The sequence below is a fragment of the Rhipicephalus sanguineus genome, chromosome 10 (assembly GCF_013339695.2).
Source record: "Rhipicephalus sanguineus isolate Rsan-2018 chromosome 10, BIME_Rsan_1.4, whole genome shotgun sequence".
Classification (NCBI taxonomy): domain Eukaryota; kingdom Metazoa; phylum Arthropoda; class Arachnida; order Ixodida; family Ixodidae; genus Rhipicephalus; species Rhipicephalus sanguineus.
Genome location: NC_051185.1, coordinates 47,301,397 through 47,315,028, shown reverse-complemented (window position 1 = coordinate 47,315,028; position 13,632 = coordinate 47,301,397). Strand labels below are relative to the sequence as shown.

Genomic DNA, 13,632 nt, shown 5'->3' with positions numbered 1-13,632 from the left:
GCCGAACAAGAGCACTTCGATTAAAAGCTACCGGGCGCCGAACCCCTGACTCTCGGCAAAACTCATTTCTTGGGTGATTCTGACGCAAAAAGTCACGTGTTCGGCCGACACTGCTGGCTTAATTGAGCGTTCGCTTGCCTAGGCTGGCTGCGTGACGTATGCTCCTTCCTAAGTTTTTCTTGCTCCATGGCGGAACGCAGAAGCGTCCGCATTCGTTGGCTAGCGTTCGATTGCATGTTTGTCCTCAACACAATGACAAGCTATACCGGGACCATATGGAGTAACGATTCTGTTCGCAATTCCTTTTGCTCACTTCGTCGGTGTTAGAAACGGCGCACCGCTTACCTCATCACCATGATCAGCCAATCATTGATGAGCACGGTATGATAAGGAACAGAAGGAATTATTGCGTTGTTTCGGCACAGCCTACCGGGATACGCTAGGGGATTCGAGAAATGTTGGGACAGAGTAAAATATCTGAAGCGATCGTAAAGATATGCGCAACGTTAAGTGTATCGCTGCTACTGATAACCATTCTTACATTCCTAGCTGAAAAAATGGTGTTTTTGGAAACTCCTATCATATGAGTATTTTCTATTCTCTAACTCAATTTAGGGAGTCTTACTACTTCAGAAAGAGTCAATGCGCTCTGCGTTGCAATAGGAAGATTGGTCAAATACGTTACGAGCACAATTGCACATTATTGATTTTCTTAGGTCCCTCATTTTCTGCTTATTACACCAGTGAGTACCTATCGTAATGGTTTTAACTTTCGCCATCCGACCTTGATAGGGCCATTTTCTTACCAATATTATTATTAATTTTCCTGTTTTCTTTTCATATCATTGCAATTACATGTATGTAGTATATAGTAAGCCCGCATATAGTACAGCTGATATTCACAGCTTTCGTTAAACGACTTTTCTTTCTTTCTGTCTCTCTCTCTTTAGAGAAGAATAACTTTCACGAATAGTTTAAAGTACGAGAAAAAGGGTTAATCTCGAAAAAGGAGTTTCCGCAACACTGTTCTTGGAGTGTAGAAATTCAACAATATATATCCAGCTGATCATCGTCGTCGGCTTACATTAAGAGAGTATCGAAAAAGATTGTCATTTCGTGCTTTGTGGAACATTGCTGCCGCGAATAGTTAGCGTCTTCGTCACCCATCCACCGTAGCGACAAAAAAATAGAGCAACTAACGAAATAGCGGTCATTATGTGTGTGCGAAGCGTTTAGCTGCTTGTAACCTGATTCGAAACGTGGTACTTCGCCGAAGGTAATCACACAGCGCTGATTTCGGACCAGACACCACCGGTTTGACTGTTGACTGTGTAGCTTTTGTTCGGATGTGCTTCCCTTTCCGTTCTGAAAGCGTATAAGATTTGATTCGCGCTTTTTTGACAGTGGCTGTGAGCACCAGTTTGTCAGCAGCGCCGCTTGTGGCGATCAAGACACGGCAGTGGTATATAACTGTGGGCAGTGGATGGCCTGCCCCGCGACGCGCGACATCTGCGAGTGTATAGCCTCCGAGAATGGAGGAAACAGTGAGGACACGAATCTCGAAGGCTTACTTCCATGGCCGACCCCACACTTTCTGACCTCTACGACATTTCGCTTCAAATGCGGGATTCCGTACGGTCGTTCAGAACAATTAGCGCAAGACATGCCTCTACAAAGGATTGCTTCCTATATCTTGCCTTTAGAGGAGGTGTCCCTCAAACAATTTGTCTCCAAAGGCTTGTTCTTGAAGGAAGTATACCTACAAGGATTCGCTCCTTGCAGATTCATTAGATGACATGGCTTTGCTCATTACAGCTTGCGTACGCCTGCCCATTGAGGACGTTTGCTTAACGACTTGTCCCCAAATGCTTGTTCATGAAGGCGTAATCTTTGCAGGAGTTGCTTCTTGTGGACATAGTAGAATATAAGCCCTGCCTCCCAATGCTTGTCCTCGAGGGTTGTGGACCTCCAACAATTTGTCTCCGCAGAATTGTCCTTGCTGGACGCATACCTTCCAGGAATTGCTTCTCGCGGACACTTTTAGAGAATATGGCTCTACAGAGACGTGCTTCTTAAGGCAAGCCTTCAGTGAACGTATACCTCGACTTGTCTCCGAAAGCGCGTCTTCGAAGGACACATTCCTTCAAGGAATTGCTTCTTGCAGACACCCTAAAGGATGCGCCTCCAGAGGGACTTGGTTCATTAGGCATGCCTTCGGAGAATATCTGCCTCCAGACTTGCCCTTGAAAGAAATCGCTCCTAGCATATTCCTCGATCGAAGGTTTCCTACCCAAGCAAAGAGCTCTTGCCCTTCAAGACCTTGCCCCTTTGAAAGCCCGTCCCTTCAGAGGTCGCTTCTACAGCGTCTCATCTAGTTAAAGCATCTTCCTCGAAGAATGTAGCTCTCGGGGGTCAGCACCTTGTAGACCTTCTACCCTCAGGACCTCGACATCAAAGGCTTTCACTTTGACTGCCTCTTCAACGAAGCCGTCAATCGCGCTGGCATTTCGGCCCTGCTAGACCCCGCCATTTTTGATAACGCTCGTACTCGAGGGCGCGTTCGCGCCTGCTTGAGTTGCATCTCGCGTGTGTTGTTGCCGGGTGCCGAACTCCGCAGTGTGTGGTCGCAGTGACTGCGGCTCGGCTGGCTCCGTCGATCAGCCGTGCTTCCAGGGCGGCGGTTCGGTCGGCTGCGGTGGCACGAGCAGGGCGATGTCCGGTTGGTGAACGACGCTGGCCAGTCGCCGCCGTCGCTTCCTGCAATCGTATAAGCAAACGCTGCGGTTAGCGTGCAAACCCTACCTTCTAGAGGTTGCTATGGGAAAGTGCGAAGGGGCTAGGCTAAGGAGCTTCACGGTCTTCTTACAAACAACCTTCTCCGCTTTTTTTTTTCTTAAAGAAATGTTAGGAGACTTAAGAATGCAGCACGCTTGCCCGCTGAGTGGAAGACAGAGAAGGCAAGGTGGAGAAGCGTAAAGAGCTGATCGTCGTAGTATATCGCTAAAACACAAATACAAAGACACGAAGATATACAACACAGGCGCTGTGACCAGTAAGCCTGCGCATTTGTAGCAGTACATATTTCGTTTCTCATTGACCTTTCATTAAAGCAGCCTGTATTGTACGTCTCAACGCCTTTGTATTTGTGTCTTCGCGCTACACTATTGGATTGGATTGGATAAACTATTATTTGGTCCTCCAAAACACAGATCACTGTGACTGCTCAGTTTTGTTTACGGTGATGGTCTGCCCTTTTCAACATCTCACATGATACGTGTCGTTTTTGCGCAGGAATAAGCCTGTTCATGTCACCAAAGTAGGTGGACTGCTTCCAGTTATCATAGGAATTTAATTTTCAGGACTGCCATTATGAACGCTGGTAAAGGTTAACACCTTAATCTCAAAGCAATAACGATGCAAGAAACACATAAACACAGACACAACACACTAGAAAAAATTGGCAGCTAGTTGGAAGCAGCTTTGCGTTGCTGGCTGCTTTCTTCTTTCTGCTGTCTTATCCGCGCACAACATGTCCCATTCTAAAAAAATTCACAGCATATCCACGGGTGAATGATGAAGAGCTTGGGCGAAGCTCCTGAAGCAATCATGGTTCCACCGTGAAATCTTCAGTGGTTTCGCCCAGCAGTAATCAAAGCGATAGCCCAGTACATCATCAAAGACGTGACAAACACTGTATATATTTATGCAAGAAATTTTATTAATCGTAAGTGGTAGCTTCCTTTCCCCCTTCATTATAACGGCCTTATGGTCGGTGAAGTGATGGATCGGTGATGGATCGTAGTGGGATGTTTGCAAAGACGAAGTAGTGGGCAGTTTGCAAAGGATCGGTGATGGGTCGTAGTGGGATGTTTGCAAAGACGAAGGAGTGGACAGTTTGCAAAGGTGTTTACGCCGGACAACGAAGACGTGACAATGTTAGATTAAGAGGAGCTTCCCCCACTAAAACAATCAATGCGCTTTTTATTCTGCTTTTGCTGACGAATTTTCAGGCGGTATGTGCAAAAGCGTGCGACAGGGAAGTATATGCAATACCAATGCAGAGTGACATAGATACACTTCTTGTGAAAAATTAATGATAAACGGTCATGAGTATATTGTTTAGAATTGCGTGAAAAGGCAAGGCAGTCAATTTCAAGGGTTTAGTTGTTTTTTTGTTATAAACTGACGTGCCTGCCTCTTTACTTAGGAGGCCAATCAAGAGAGGACATTAGGCGTCATAGTACGCACTTCACGTTTTGAATTCATGAGGACGGATGATACTCTGTTGTGTGAACTATTTCTCCAGAAGCTTTCTGGAGAACTGCAAGCATTGGATCTGAGACGTAGATGAACGCTACGTAATTAAGAGGTGCTCACCTTTTTAGTTTGAAAATGATGACAACGACGACAGCATTTCCCAGCAGCAGGAACACCATGGCCAAGCAAGGCACCAGGACATCTGCACAGGTCGAGGAAAAAACAAGCCTTTGAGGTTAAATAAGGTTGAGTACGTAACACAAGGTGTTTGTTAAAGTAAGTGCACTACACAGCTGAACAACGAGGAACCGCATTAATTTAGTAGTGTGTTTAGAAAAAGAAAAACCTGCAGGCCTGCGTGGAACACTTAGCATAGTCGCAGCGTAAGTTGGAAGGGCGGTCTTCTGCAACCCGTTGTAGCCTCTCCTATAGGATGCCTACTGCAAATACATTGGAGCAATGAGAGGACATCGTTTTCTCACTGCTACAGACAGCGTCCATCGCAGAAACAGAGCTTTTCCTGAGCCAACGCGCCGTCTTATTTGCCACTCGGGGAAGTGCACGTGGCGTTGTCTCTCGCGGGCGAGCGCGCGTTCACAAGAGCTTTTCCTGTGCGAACGCGCCGTCTTATTTGCCACTCTTTACCGTGACGGGCTACGACGACAGGAGACTCCCATAGCCCGAGCGCATAAGGTGCTTCGCACCTAAAATAATCTCTTAACGAAAGCTGGTAGGACGATAATGCAGGTGAAGATTCTACGTGAACCGGTAAGTTATTCTACATTTTCACACTGGCGAAAGCAAGAGATAACTTGGCTATTTACGTTACATGAACAAAGGAGCAGTATGATGCTTGTTGGCGGACACTTACAAATACAGGTGCGTGCACATAGAAGTAAAAGACCAATAGCGAAGTTACGGGTTAAATGGTTAAGTTTTTAAGTAATTTCTATTTTTGTCGTGACTGCGTGTTAAGTCACTTATGTTGACACATGAGCATTACTTCGACTCGTCCTAAGTATAGGAGCGCGTTTTGTTCGTAAATCATGCTTTGAATATATACATTTGGATGGAGGGGCTCCTCTTCCTCTGTATAAGTAATTCGCGCAAGACTTGGACAGCTGCTTTCAGTTCCCCCATAGCATAGTAGAAATTAGTCTAAATGTTTTCGTATTTTAACGCGATAGGTTTAAAGAGCTCGTTTCGCAGAAATTCCGGCGTCGGCGTCGTTGGTTGTGAGCTAAAAATGGGCGTTGTCATGAATGAAAATTTGAGTACTATTTAAACGCCAGCGTAGTAGACGTGCCTGGTAAGCCCACGATATGCACACTACTCCATTTCCAAAATCACGTTGATCTACCTCGTAACGCTTGACCCAAGGCCAAAAAAAAATGCAGCTTAGACGGCTACTAGTCGACTGCTTCGCATGAAACCGATTTCCCACATTGTTTGGTATCTGCCGAATTTTTTCCTTAAGAGAGAAATAGGCTCTGGTCACGTGACAAACAAGAGCTACCATTGGTCGGCTAGCTTTGGTTGCGTCTGCTGCGGGCGCAACGGGAGCCTATTCCTGTCCAGGAGACACCGTGCACTGGTCTGGAGGGGCGGCGTCAGTGGAAGTTGGTAGACAACAACAAATGTCCGTGGTGCGAAGCATCACCGACATTGGAGCACATTACATATTAGTGCACACTACGCACGGAGGCTGCCATCTCGCCTCTGTTGAACAACACTTCCCTGAGCTGGTTGTGGGAGGCGCGCGCCTCGCGGAACTGGAAATGGGAAGCCAATTGGCGACCCTTGACCAGGCCCGGCGAGACGCTGTAGCCAGTGGGGCCCTGGAAGGGGGCACCACCCACCATAACCATTAAGGGACACTAAAAAGAAACAATGAACCGGTTTATATCGATAAATTGGGCTCTGAGAACTCTAATGTCGTTAATTTCGCCAATCATAGGTTTATTAATAGAGGAGAACATCAAGTTCAAATTTTCATTTCTAAATTCAGCGCCGAAATCTCCCCGCGTGACGTCACGGATTTCAAAGTGTATTTATCGTATTTGGGCACGATTGGCTCAACAAAATTGCCCCAAACTTGGTATGTTGGGTCTATGGCCCCCTCAGAAGACAATGTACTTCATATTGACCAATAGGAACTACGTAGTTCCTAGTAGGCGCCGTCAAAACATGTGACGTCACGGTGAATGGTGCGGAAACTTCAAGGTGGCGTCGCCACCCACATTTTGTTTTTGCGTGTTTTCTCGCTTACTAAGCGTCTTCTCGCAGCAAGCGTGGTGTTTTTGGTACCATGAAAGAGTACTTTACTAATAAGAGAAAAATCGTTTTGCTCTTTAGTGTCCCTTTAACAACCTGAGTTTCAATAAACGCTTCTTCTCTCTCTCTCTCTCTCTCTGGCTTGCCGAAGTTAGCGGAATCACGTGATGCTTCCTCCTAGTATTTTTCATCCTCCATGCCTTCCTGCTCTAGCCACGTGACTCCCGCCTGTGACGCCGACCGGAAGTTCAGCTATTGCGCATTTTATGATATGGAAACACACGCTGAAGCACTGGTTATAGATACGCCATTGCTGTTAACTGCGGAGCAGTATAAGGGACCGCTTTGTCATCCTCTCATGTCTCAATTGGGCGTCACGCGCAGGTCCCACGTTTGATACACATAAGCCGAACAGGTTGCACGTTTGGAACGCCAGCGTCGCCGAAGGACTAATTCGTCTGTCCGAGCCAGCGAAGCGACAGTGAAACGCCAGGGTCGGGAGTTAGACACAGATCTGCGGAAGAGAGAATAGTAATATTGATATGTGGGGTTTAACGTCCCAAAACCACGATATGATTACGAGAGACGCCGTAGTGGAGGGCTCCGGAAATTTGGACCACCTGAGGTTCTTTAACGTGCACCTAAATCTAAGTACACGGGCCTCAAACATTTTCGCCTCCGTCGAAAATGCAGTCGTCGCGGCCGGGATTCGATCCCGCGACCTGCGGGTCAGCAGTCGAGCGCCATAACCACTAGACCAGCGTGGCGGGGCACGGAAGAGAGAAGTAGAGGCGAAACGCCAGCGCCGGGAGTTCGACGCACCGCGTTCGGAGCAGCAAATAGTAGAAAGGACTACACAGAACAGAAAATAGATAATCGCAAAACAAATCAGATAATCACAAGAAAAGAACAGAAAAAGATGTAAAGTTCCATATAAGCACGCGAAAATAACAGAAAAGAGCAGAAAAAAACACACACAAAAAACAAAGAAATCGCAGGCGAATCAATGCTCCACATTTTGCACAGGTTGCGGTTCACTTGGGGCGGAATGATTTTTTTTTTTCTGGTGCCTCTCTACATACGACAACCGCGCCCTACGTCTAGGCTTCGAGTGACGCGCAGAACAACATGGGAACGGCGGCGGCGATCATAAACACCGCAGCCGCCGCGTGACGGCGAAAGACAAAAGCGGGCGTTGTGAGAATTGGAGAGAGAAAGGGAAAACAAAAGAGAACCCTTTAGTTTGCTCCTCTCCCCATTCGTCGACGCCGTCGATGCCGTGAGGCATCAATGAGTCCGGCGTCTTTTCCCCCTTGAAATCCTTCGGCGCAGGTAAACAACGGTAGCTCTATAATATGGCTGTGAAATGCGAAACTGCCTCTGTTCTACGCAACTCCCCGTTGACTCGGCGCCAAGTGCCTCCGCGCTTACTTCGACAACAACGAAATGAATCACTCGCCGCCACAGCCGGATACCTGCATACATTTATAAACAATCTCCAATTACCCCTGGAGGCGGTTGCAACCTTAAGAATAAACATACGCTCCACCAACAAGACCACCGCCTCGAAGATGTGTTGGTCCCAGGATCGATCCGCAGAAGAGGACTAATTTTTCGTCAACTATTGTCGGGTACAACTTAAAAAGTCCGGAGAGGCCCAGACGACCGAAGCGCGACAGCCGATCGCCTCGGCGACTGAAGAAATAGTCCCTCTCATGCACTCAGCAATGTTCTCCGAAGGCGTCTGGTTCATGACGTCAGTCTAAAGTGCGTGCCCGTCGGTGCAGACTTGCGTGCATCCGCCTTTGACGAAGAAATTCCGCGGACTTCTGAAGTTGTATCCGACTATGGGAAGCTTTATTTCTGGGAAATCCGTATATATTTCACTGTAGCTTGGTGCTACAATACGGGGGGTTCAATATTTGGTGCTACAATATGGCTACAATATACACGGACACAGCGCTGTCCGTGTGTACTTCTTCAAGTGTTTCGTCCTGTATTCCGCGCTGTGCAATTCCATACGTTATGAATATGGGGGTTGTCACTCTTCCCTTGCATAACCTTTACACCACCTCGCGGGATTCAGCGGAACCGATTTTCATCGGCGAATAAACACTGCGAATTACACATTTTATTGAAAGAAAAAAAAAACACGGCTAAAAAAACGTTGACTTCTTCTTTTCCCTACGAAAAACCGAAGACAAAAGGCATATTAGTAAAGCTACCATGCGTTTTTTTTTTTGTTTTGTTTCTCGTTTTTAAAGTTTATGCCAAAGAACAGTTGGCGCGAGAAAGGCACGCGCGCATGCGCCCAGAACTCAACGCCGTCCTATTCCTAGTATAGAAGAGGTCTGCAATAGAGAAATAAATATCTATTTGCAATAGAGAATAGACACAAGCACCAGTGGTCTAACCTGCAAGAAACTGCGTGGAGAGGAAACCAGCTTCGTCATCGTCGTCACGCTCCTTGCGACCCTGAAGAAGCGGTTCCTCCTCTTCTTCCTCCACGACGGTGTCGTTCCACGGCACGGGTAGGCGTGCTGCAAAACGAAGTGAGAACCTATACCGTTCAATAAAAGGTCCTCAGCAATCGTAAACTTCTCGGAGCGTTATTATGTCCTAGAACAACATTATCCAGAGCTATCCAACACTGTAAGCCACTTTGCACCCTTAAGGGGGTATCAAGCAAGCAAAACACCCTTTTGCCTAACCAAAATTTGCAAAAATTAGGGTGTAAGGGGGTTTTCCTTCCACAAAATAGCCTTTAGGGGGTAATGCTCTAACTAAACACCCTTTAGGAGTTAAGGGTGTTATGGGTTATCGAAACACCCATGGCCCATACCACTGGGAGATGATAACTGGCAGATGATAACTGGGACTCGCTGATTAAAGTGTCGTTCGATCTTAGTCGAGTTTAGATTAAAGGATATGTCTCTTTTAGGGCTATCTACAAGCGTGCCATAAATTTACGTCTATTCTCTTAATGTTTAATGTTCATTTATACGGAACAGGAATATCTCCACCGGCACTGAACGGCGGCTTAAGATACTATGGCTATATATACCAGATGGTCAGTGTAAGGCTGTGTAGCACGAGCGCTCCGTCCATGTGCTATTTTACAATACGCTCTGTTGTGTGTGCTGTTTGGCGCATGCGTGCACTCTCTATGCTGATGTCATCTGTAATTGCATATTCCTTGACTGGTAGAATTTATTTTAGGGGCGAAGCTCCTTAAGGCGGCACCCGTTCGTCCCTCGTAGTAGTAGTAGTAGTAGTAGTAGTAGTAGTGCGTAACCAGTCGTAAACCTAGTACCAGATCTTGACCTCCAAGGTGGTGCCGGTGGGAGATTTTTCCTGTGCGTTGTTGAACAATAAAAAATTCGCAGCGTGCGCGTTAACTAAAAGCCGAATTCTTCTGTCTCTCATTCCCCATTAGCAGCCATTGGCATGTTCCAGTAGGAAACGTTAGTAGAAGTGTAAGTGTTAGCTAAAAGCCGACTTCTTCTGTCTCTCATTCCCATTAGCAGCCATTGTTTACCTCCAAGGTTGTGCCTGGTGAGATTTCTCCTGTGCGTGATTAAACAATAAAAATTTTGTTCAAAACGCCGTTGATTGATGAAATAAACCAACGAAAGACGCCAGATGTTTTGTAAAAGCAAAACGAAAGAACGCCACATGTTTCTAAAGCAAAACGAAAAGACCCCAGCTGCTTAACGAAAGACGCCACATGTTTTCTAAAGCAATGGTTTTCTAAACAATGAAAATTCACAGCGTACATGTAAAATTAAAGTGAGCTGCAAGTCGTCATAACTCATCGAACCTTTAGTATAAACGCGCCCGATCTCACGTCGGTGATGATGTACTGGGCAGAATTCACGGAAGATTCACGGTTTACCGATGAACCTCCGCAGCTTCGCCCACTCATCATCATTCACTCCGTGGATATGCTGTGATTCTTTTTTTACATTTTTCAGTGATAAAGGTGTTTAGGCCATTGGAAACACCCTATGGTATGGGTGTTTCGATACGTGAAAACACCCTTTTCCTGGAGTGTAAGGGTGTTAGTTATAGACACGGCAAAACCCCCTTAAGGGTGTAAAGCGGTTTACTGTGAATAATACCAGTGCTCGTATTTTGCGTCCAGGGGTCTCTTACTCCACACTTATGGTCCGTAACGGCTTCGCAATACGGTTTTCTTTCAAATTTAATCCATCATCTCGTATACATATCGCAATGAGTATAGTCTTACGTGAGATGCTCGATGCTATACATTGCTTTACTAGTACTTTTTCTTTCTCACTCTAAAAATGGTGTTTGTTAGGGGAACTAAAAAAAAAAACTGGGTGTGAAACCACACTTTGCTTCCCGAAAAACACCTCGTATTAAACGGAAAAGCCAACAAAACGGGATCATGCAGCGCACATTGGGCATAACATAAATCCTACTCCCATTCAGTCTCAGTGAAAACTTCCGCGAAGCACAATGAGAGTTTTATAGTTCCCTACTTGGGAGCCTTTTCGTTGGAATCAGGCTGGTATAATAACACCCTTCCAAGTGCTTTTATGGGGCGCAACGGGAGTGTTTTATGCCTCCGTGCGTGTGCTTTTTTTTTCTTTCTCAATAAGGCGTAAGCCTTAGATGCCTCATCAAACGCGAAAAGTGACCGTCGGCGGCGTCAACGCGAGTGATGCGAAAAATCATCGCCACGTGATTACGTCACCCCAACGTCACGAGTCGCCAAATTGTGCGACGTCACTATGACGTAATCACGACATCACTATGGCGTTACACAACATGACGTCACCACACGACATTGTGGCTTGGTCAAAGGTGGGCCGATGCCGAAGGCACTCCGAAGCCACGTGAGGAGGAAAGGTTTCGAATTCCCCCGATATCCTGGAGACAGTGCAAAACCACGTTGTGCGCAGAAAGCTTTCGGGGGAAGGGGGATCGATATACCGACTGTGAACAATAAGAAGAAGAAGAAGAAGATTGATTTCACCATCGAGTCGTCTTAGGAATGTGCATAAGGAACCATGTGGCTTGTAAATTTTTCAGTGAATTAGTAACGGGGCATACGGGGCTTTTTGTAACGGGGTTTGTAAAGTGGATAGAGCAAGCTCAAGGAGACATCGTCTTCGAGAAACAGCGAGGGCGCTGCAGCTTACGCGTGCAGGTCTCCGGTACACTGTCGTTCCACGTGTTCCCACGGAGGCACACCAGCGTCCTGGTGTCCGCCTGCGTGTCGTTGAACATGTGGTCCTTGCAGCACTTGTACAGCGCCGTCTCCTCGGCGCGGTGCACCAGGTACCCCAATTGAGGCGCCGCCGGCGTTGGACAACCCATGACTGCGTAAGCAATCTCAATCAATCAATTAATTAATCAAGCAAGCAAGGCTTTATTTCAGTTTACACGTGCCCATTGGTAATGAAGACAAACGCATAGCAAATTTTACACCGCTTGACGGGCCTCGCCATCCTTACGTGTCAGCAGAAGGCACAAAACAGAAAACAACCAGTTGATAGAAAGTGTGTGCAAGTCTCTATGCACTTACAAAAAGGTAATGTTGACAAAAATATACGTATCTTAATCGATGGACAGATTTTGTGGCGAATGGTAATCTATCTATCTATCTATCTATCTATCTATCTATCTATCTATCTATCTATCTATCTATCTATCTATCTATCTATCTATCTATCTATCTATCTATCTATCTATCTATCTATCTGTCTGTCTGTCTGTCTGTCTGTCTGTCTGTCTGTCTGTCTGTCTGTCTGTCTGTCTGTCTGTCTGTCTGTCTGTCTGTCTGTCTGTCTGTCTGTTTGTGCTTAATGCAGGTTTACATGTATGTAGTAATGCTATAATTCAAAGTGAGATGTGCAAATGAACACAAATGAGGAGGACGGGACATTAAAACCGATGCTACTGAAAATGCTGACAGAGATATACAAAAGAGGGGAAAACAGGGAGTACTGAGGGTGTATAAAGTCCCTTAACAGTGTTATATAGAAAGCGCCAAGCTCACTCACACTTGTACTTGAGCAGGAATCCCCTGGCCGGCACGAAGCTCCTGGTGCGAAAGCGGACCACCAGTCGGCGCCCCGTGGAGCGCAGAGTTCGAAGGCTGAGTCGCGACTCCCCGCAGGCGACGAGCAGAGGCCGGCCGGACTCGAGCACGCTCAGCGCATCCTCGGCGCAGTCGGACTCGCTCAGGGAGTCGAACAAAGGACCCGGAGCCCCCGGCTGCAAGAATGGGATGTTCGATCGGTTGAACATAAATGACATTATACGAGAGAAGGAAAGAAGTTAACCTTTAAGGGCTCGTTTTATAACACGAAAGTGTTTTATGCCAGGGTTCGCCACGGCTCCACTGACGCATTTCCGTGACGGATATGATGTTGTAAAATATAAAGACTAACATATGGCAAAGAAAAAAATAGAAGAAAAAGTTCCGTCACCGGGAGTCGTACTTACGATCCCTCGATCTCCAGCGCGCAGCGCGAAACGACTCCGCCACAGACGCCACGTCCTTCTTTATACTAACGGCGTGCTATTTATATACACCATTTGCCGGTGGCGGTACTCAGAGATCGGGGTACATCGGCGTGTTTTCGTAATCACCAGCCAGATGGCGCGAAGGGCTGGAAGGGCGCGCTTTAAAGATCGTCGCCCCACGCGTTGAGATGAGCGTGCGCCTCTACAGGGCGTGGTCGCTCGTGCGCGCGCGCTTATCTTGAACGTCTTGCGCTCTCACCGCAAGTTTGCGTTGAAGTTACAGAGAGCACGAAGGTCACTTCGCTCACTGCAACGGCCGCTTTTGCGAAAGGAGCGCGCTGCTCACAAACAATTAAGTTACAACTGTGACAGTTCGCGCTCATCCTGTGTATACTTTTGCGTTCGTTTCGTGCGTCCTCCTTTATATTTGACCAGCGCGCTTTAACTGTCGAGCTGTGACAGTTGTTAGTTCGCGCTCATCCTGTGCATATTCGTTCCGTGCATCCTTTCTGCTTGAGCAGCGCGTTGCAAGTTTCGAGCTGCTTGCCGTTATTCGCGTGACATTACAACTTGTTGCTATAGCATTCATTCCTTCGCCCTCGG

General features: G+C 46.8%; 1 protein-coding gene across 2 annotated transcripts in view; it reads right to left on the bottom strand.

Annotated features, from left to right (window-relative positions):
- Nucleotides 1-13,632, bottom strand: part of LOC119371820 (uncharacterized) — a 157,586-nt gene that overhangs the window by 106,282 nt on the left and 37,672 nt on the right. Inside the window, exons 4-8 of one of the 2 annotated variants that reach the window (XR_007417712.1) lie at nt 12,564-12,777; nt 11,700-11,879; nt 8,946-9,071; nt 4,378-4,459; nt 921-2,757 (exon numbers count right to left, since the gene is read on the bottom strand). Coding sequence is in view for 1 of the 2 variants with exons in the window: in XM_037642282.2 (XP_037498210.1) it covers nt 2,658-2,757; nt 4,378-4,459; nt 8,946-9,071; nt 11,700-11,879; nt 12,564-12,777 (702 nt within the window). In the remaining variant the exon portion in view is untranslated. Of the gene's footprint in view, nt 1-535; nt 2,758-4,377; nt 4,460-8,945; nt 9,072-11,699; nt 11,880-12,563; nt 12,778-13,632 lie in introns of those variants that run through there. The other variant, XM_037642282.2, reaches the window with a different exon arrangement.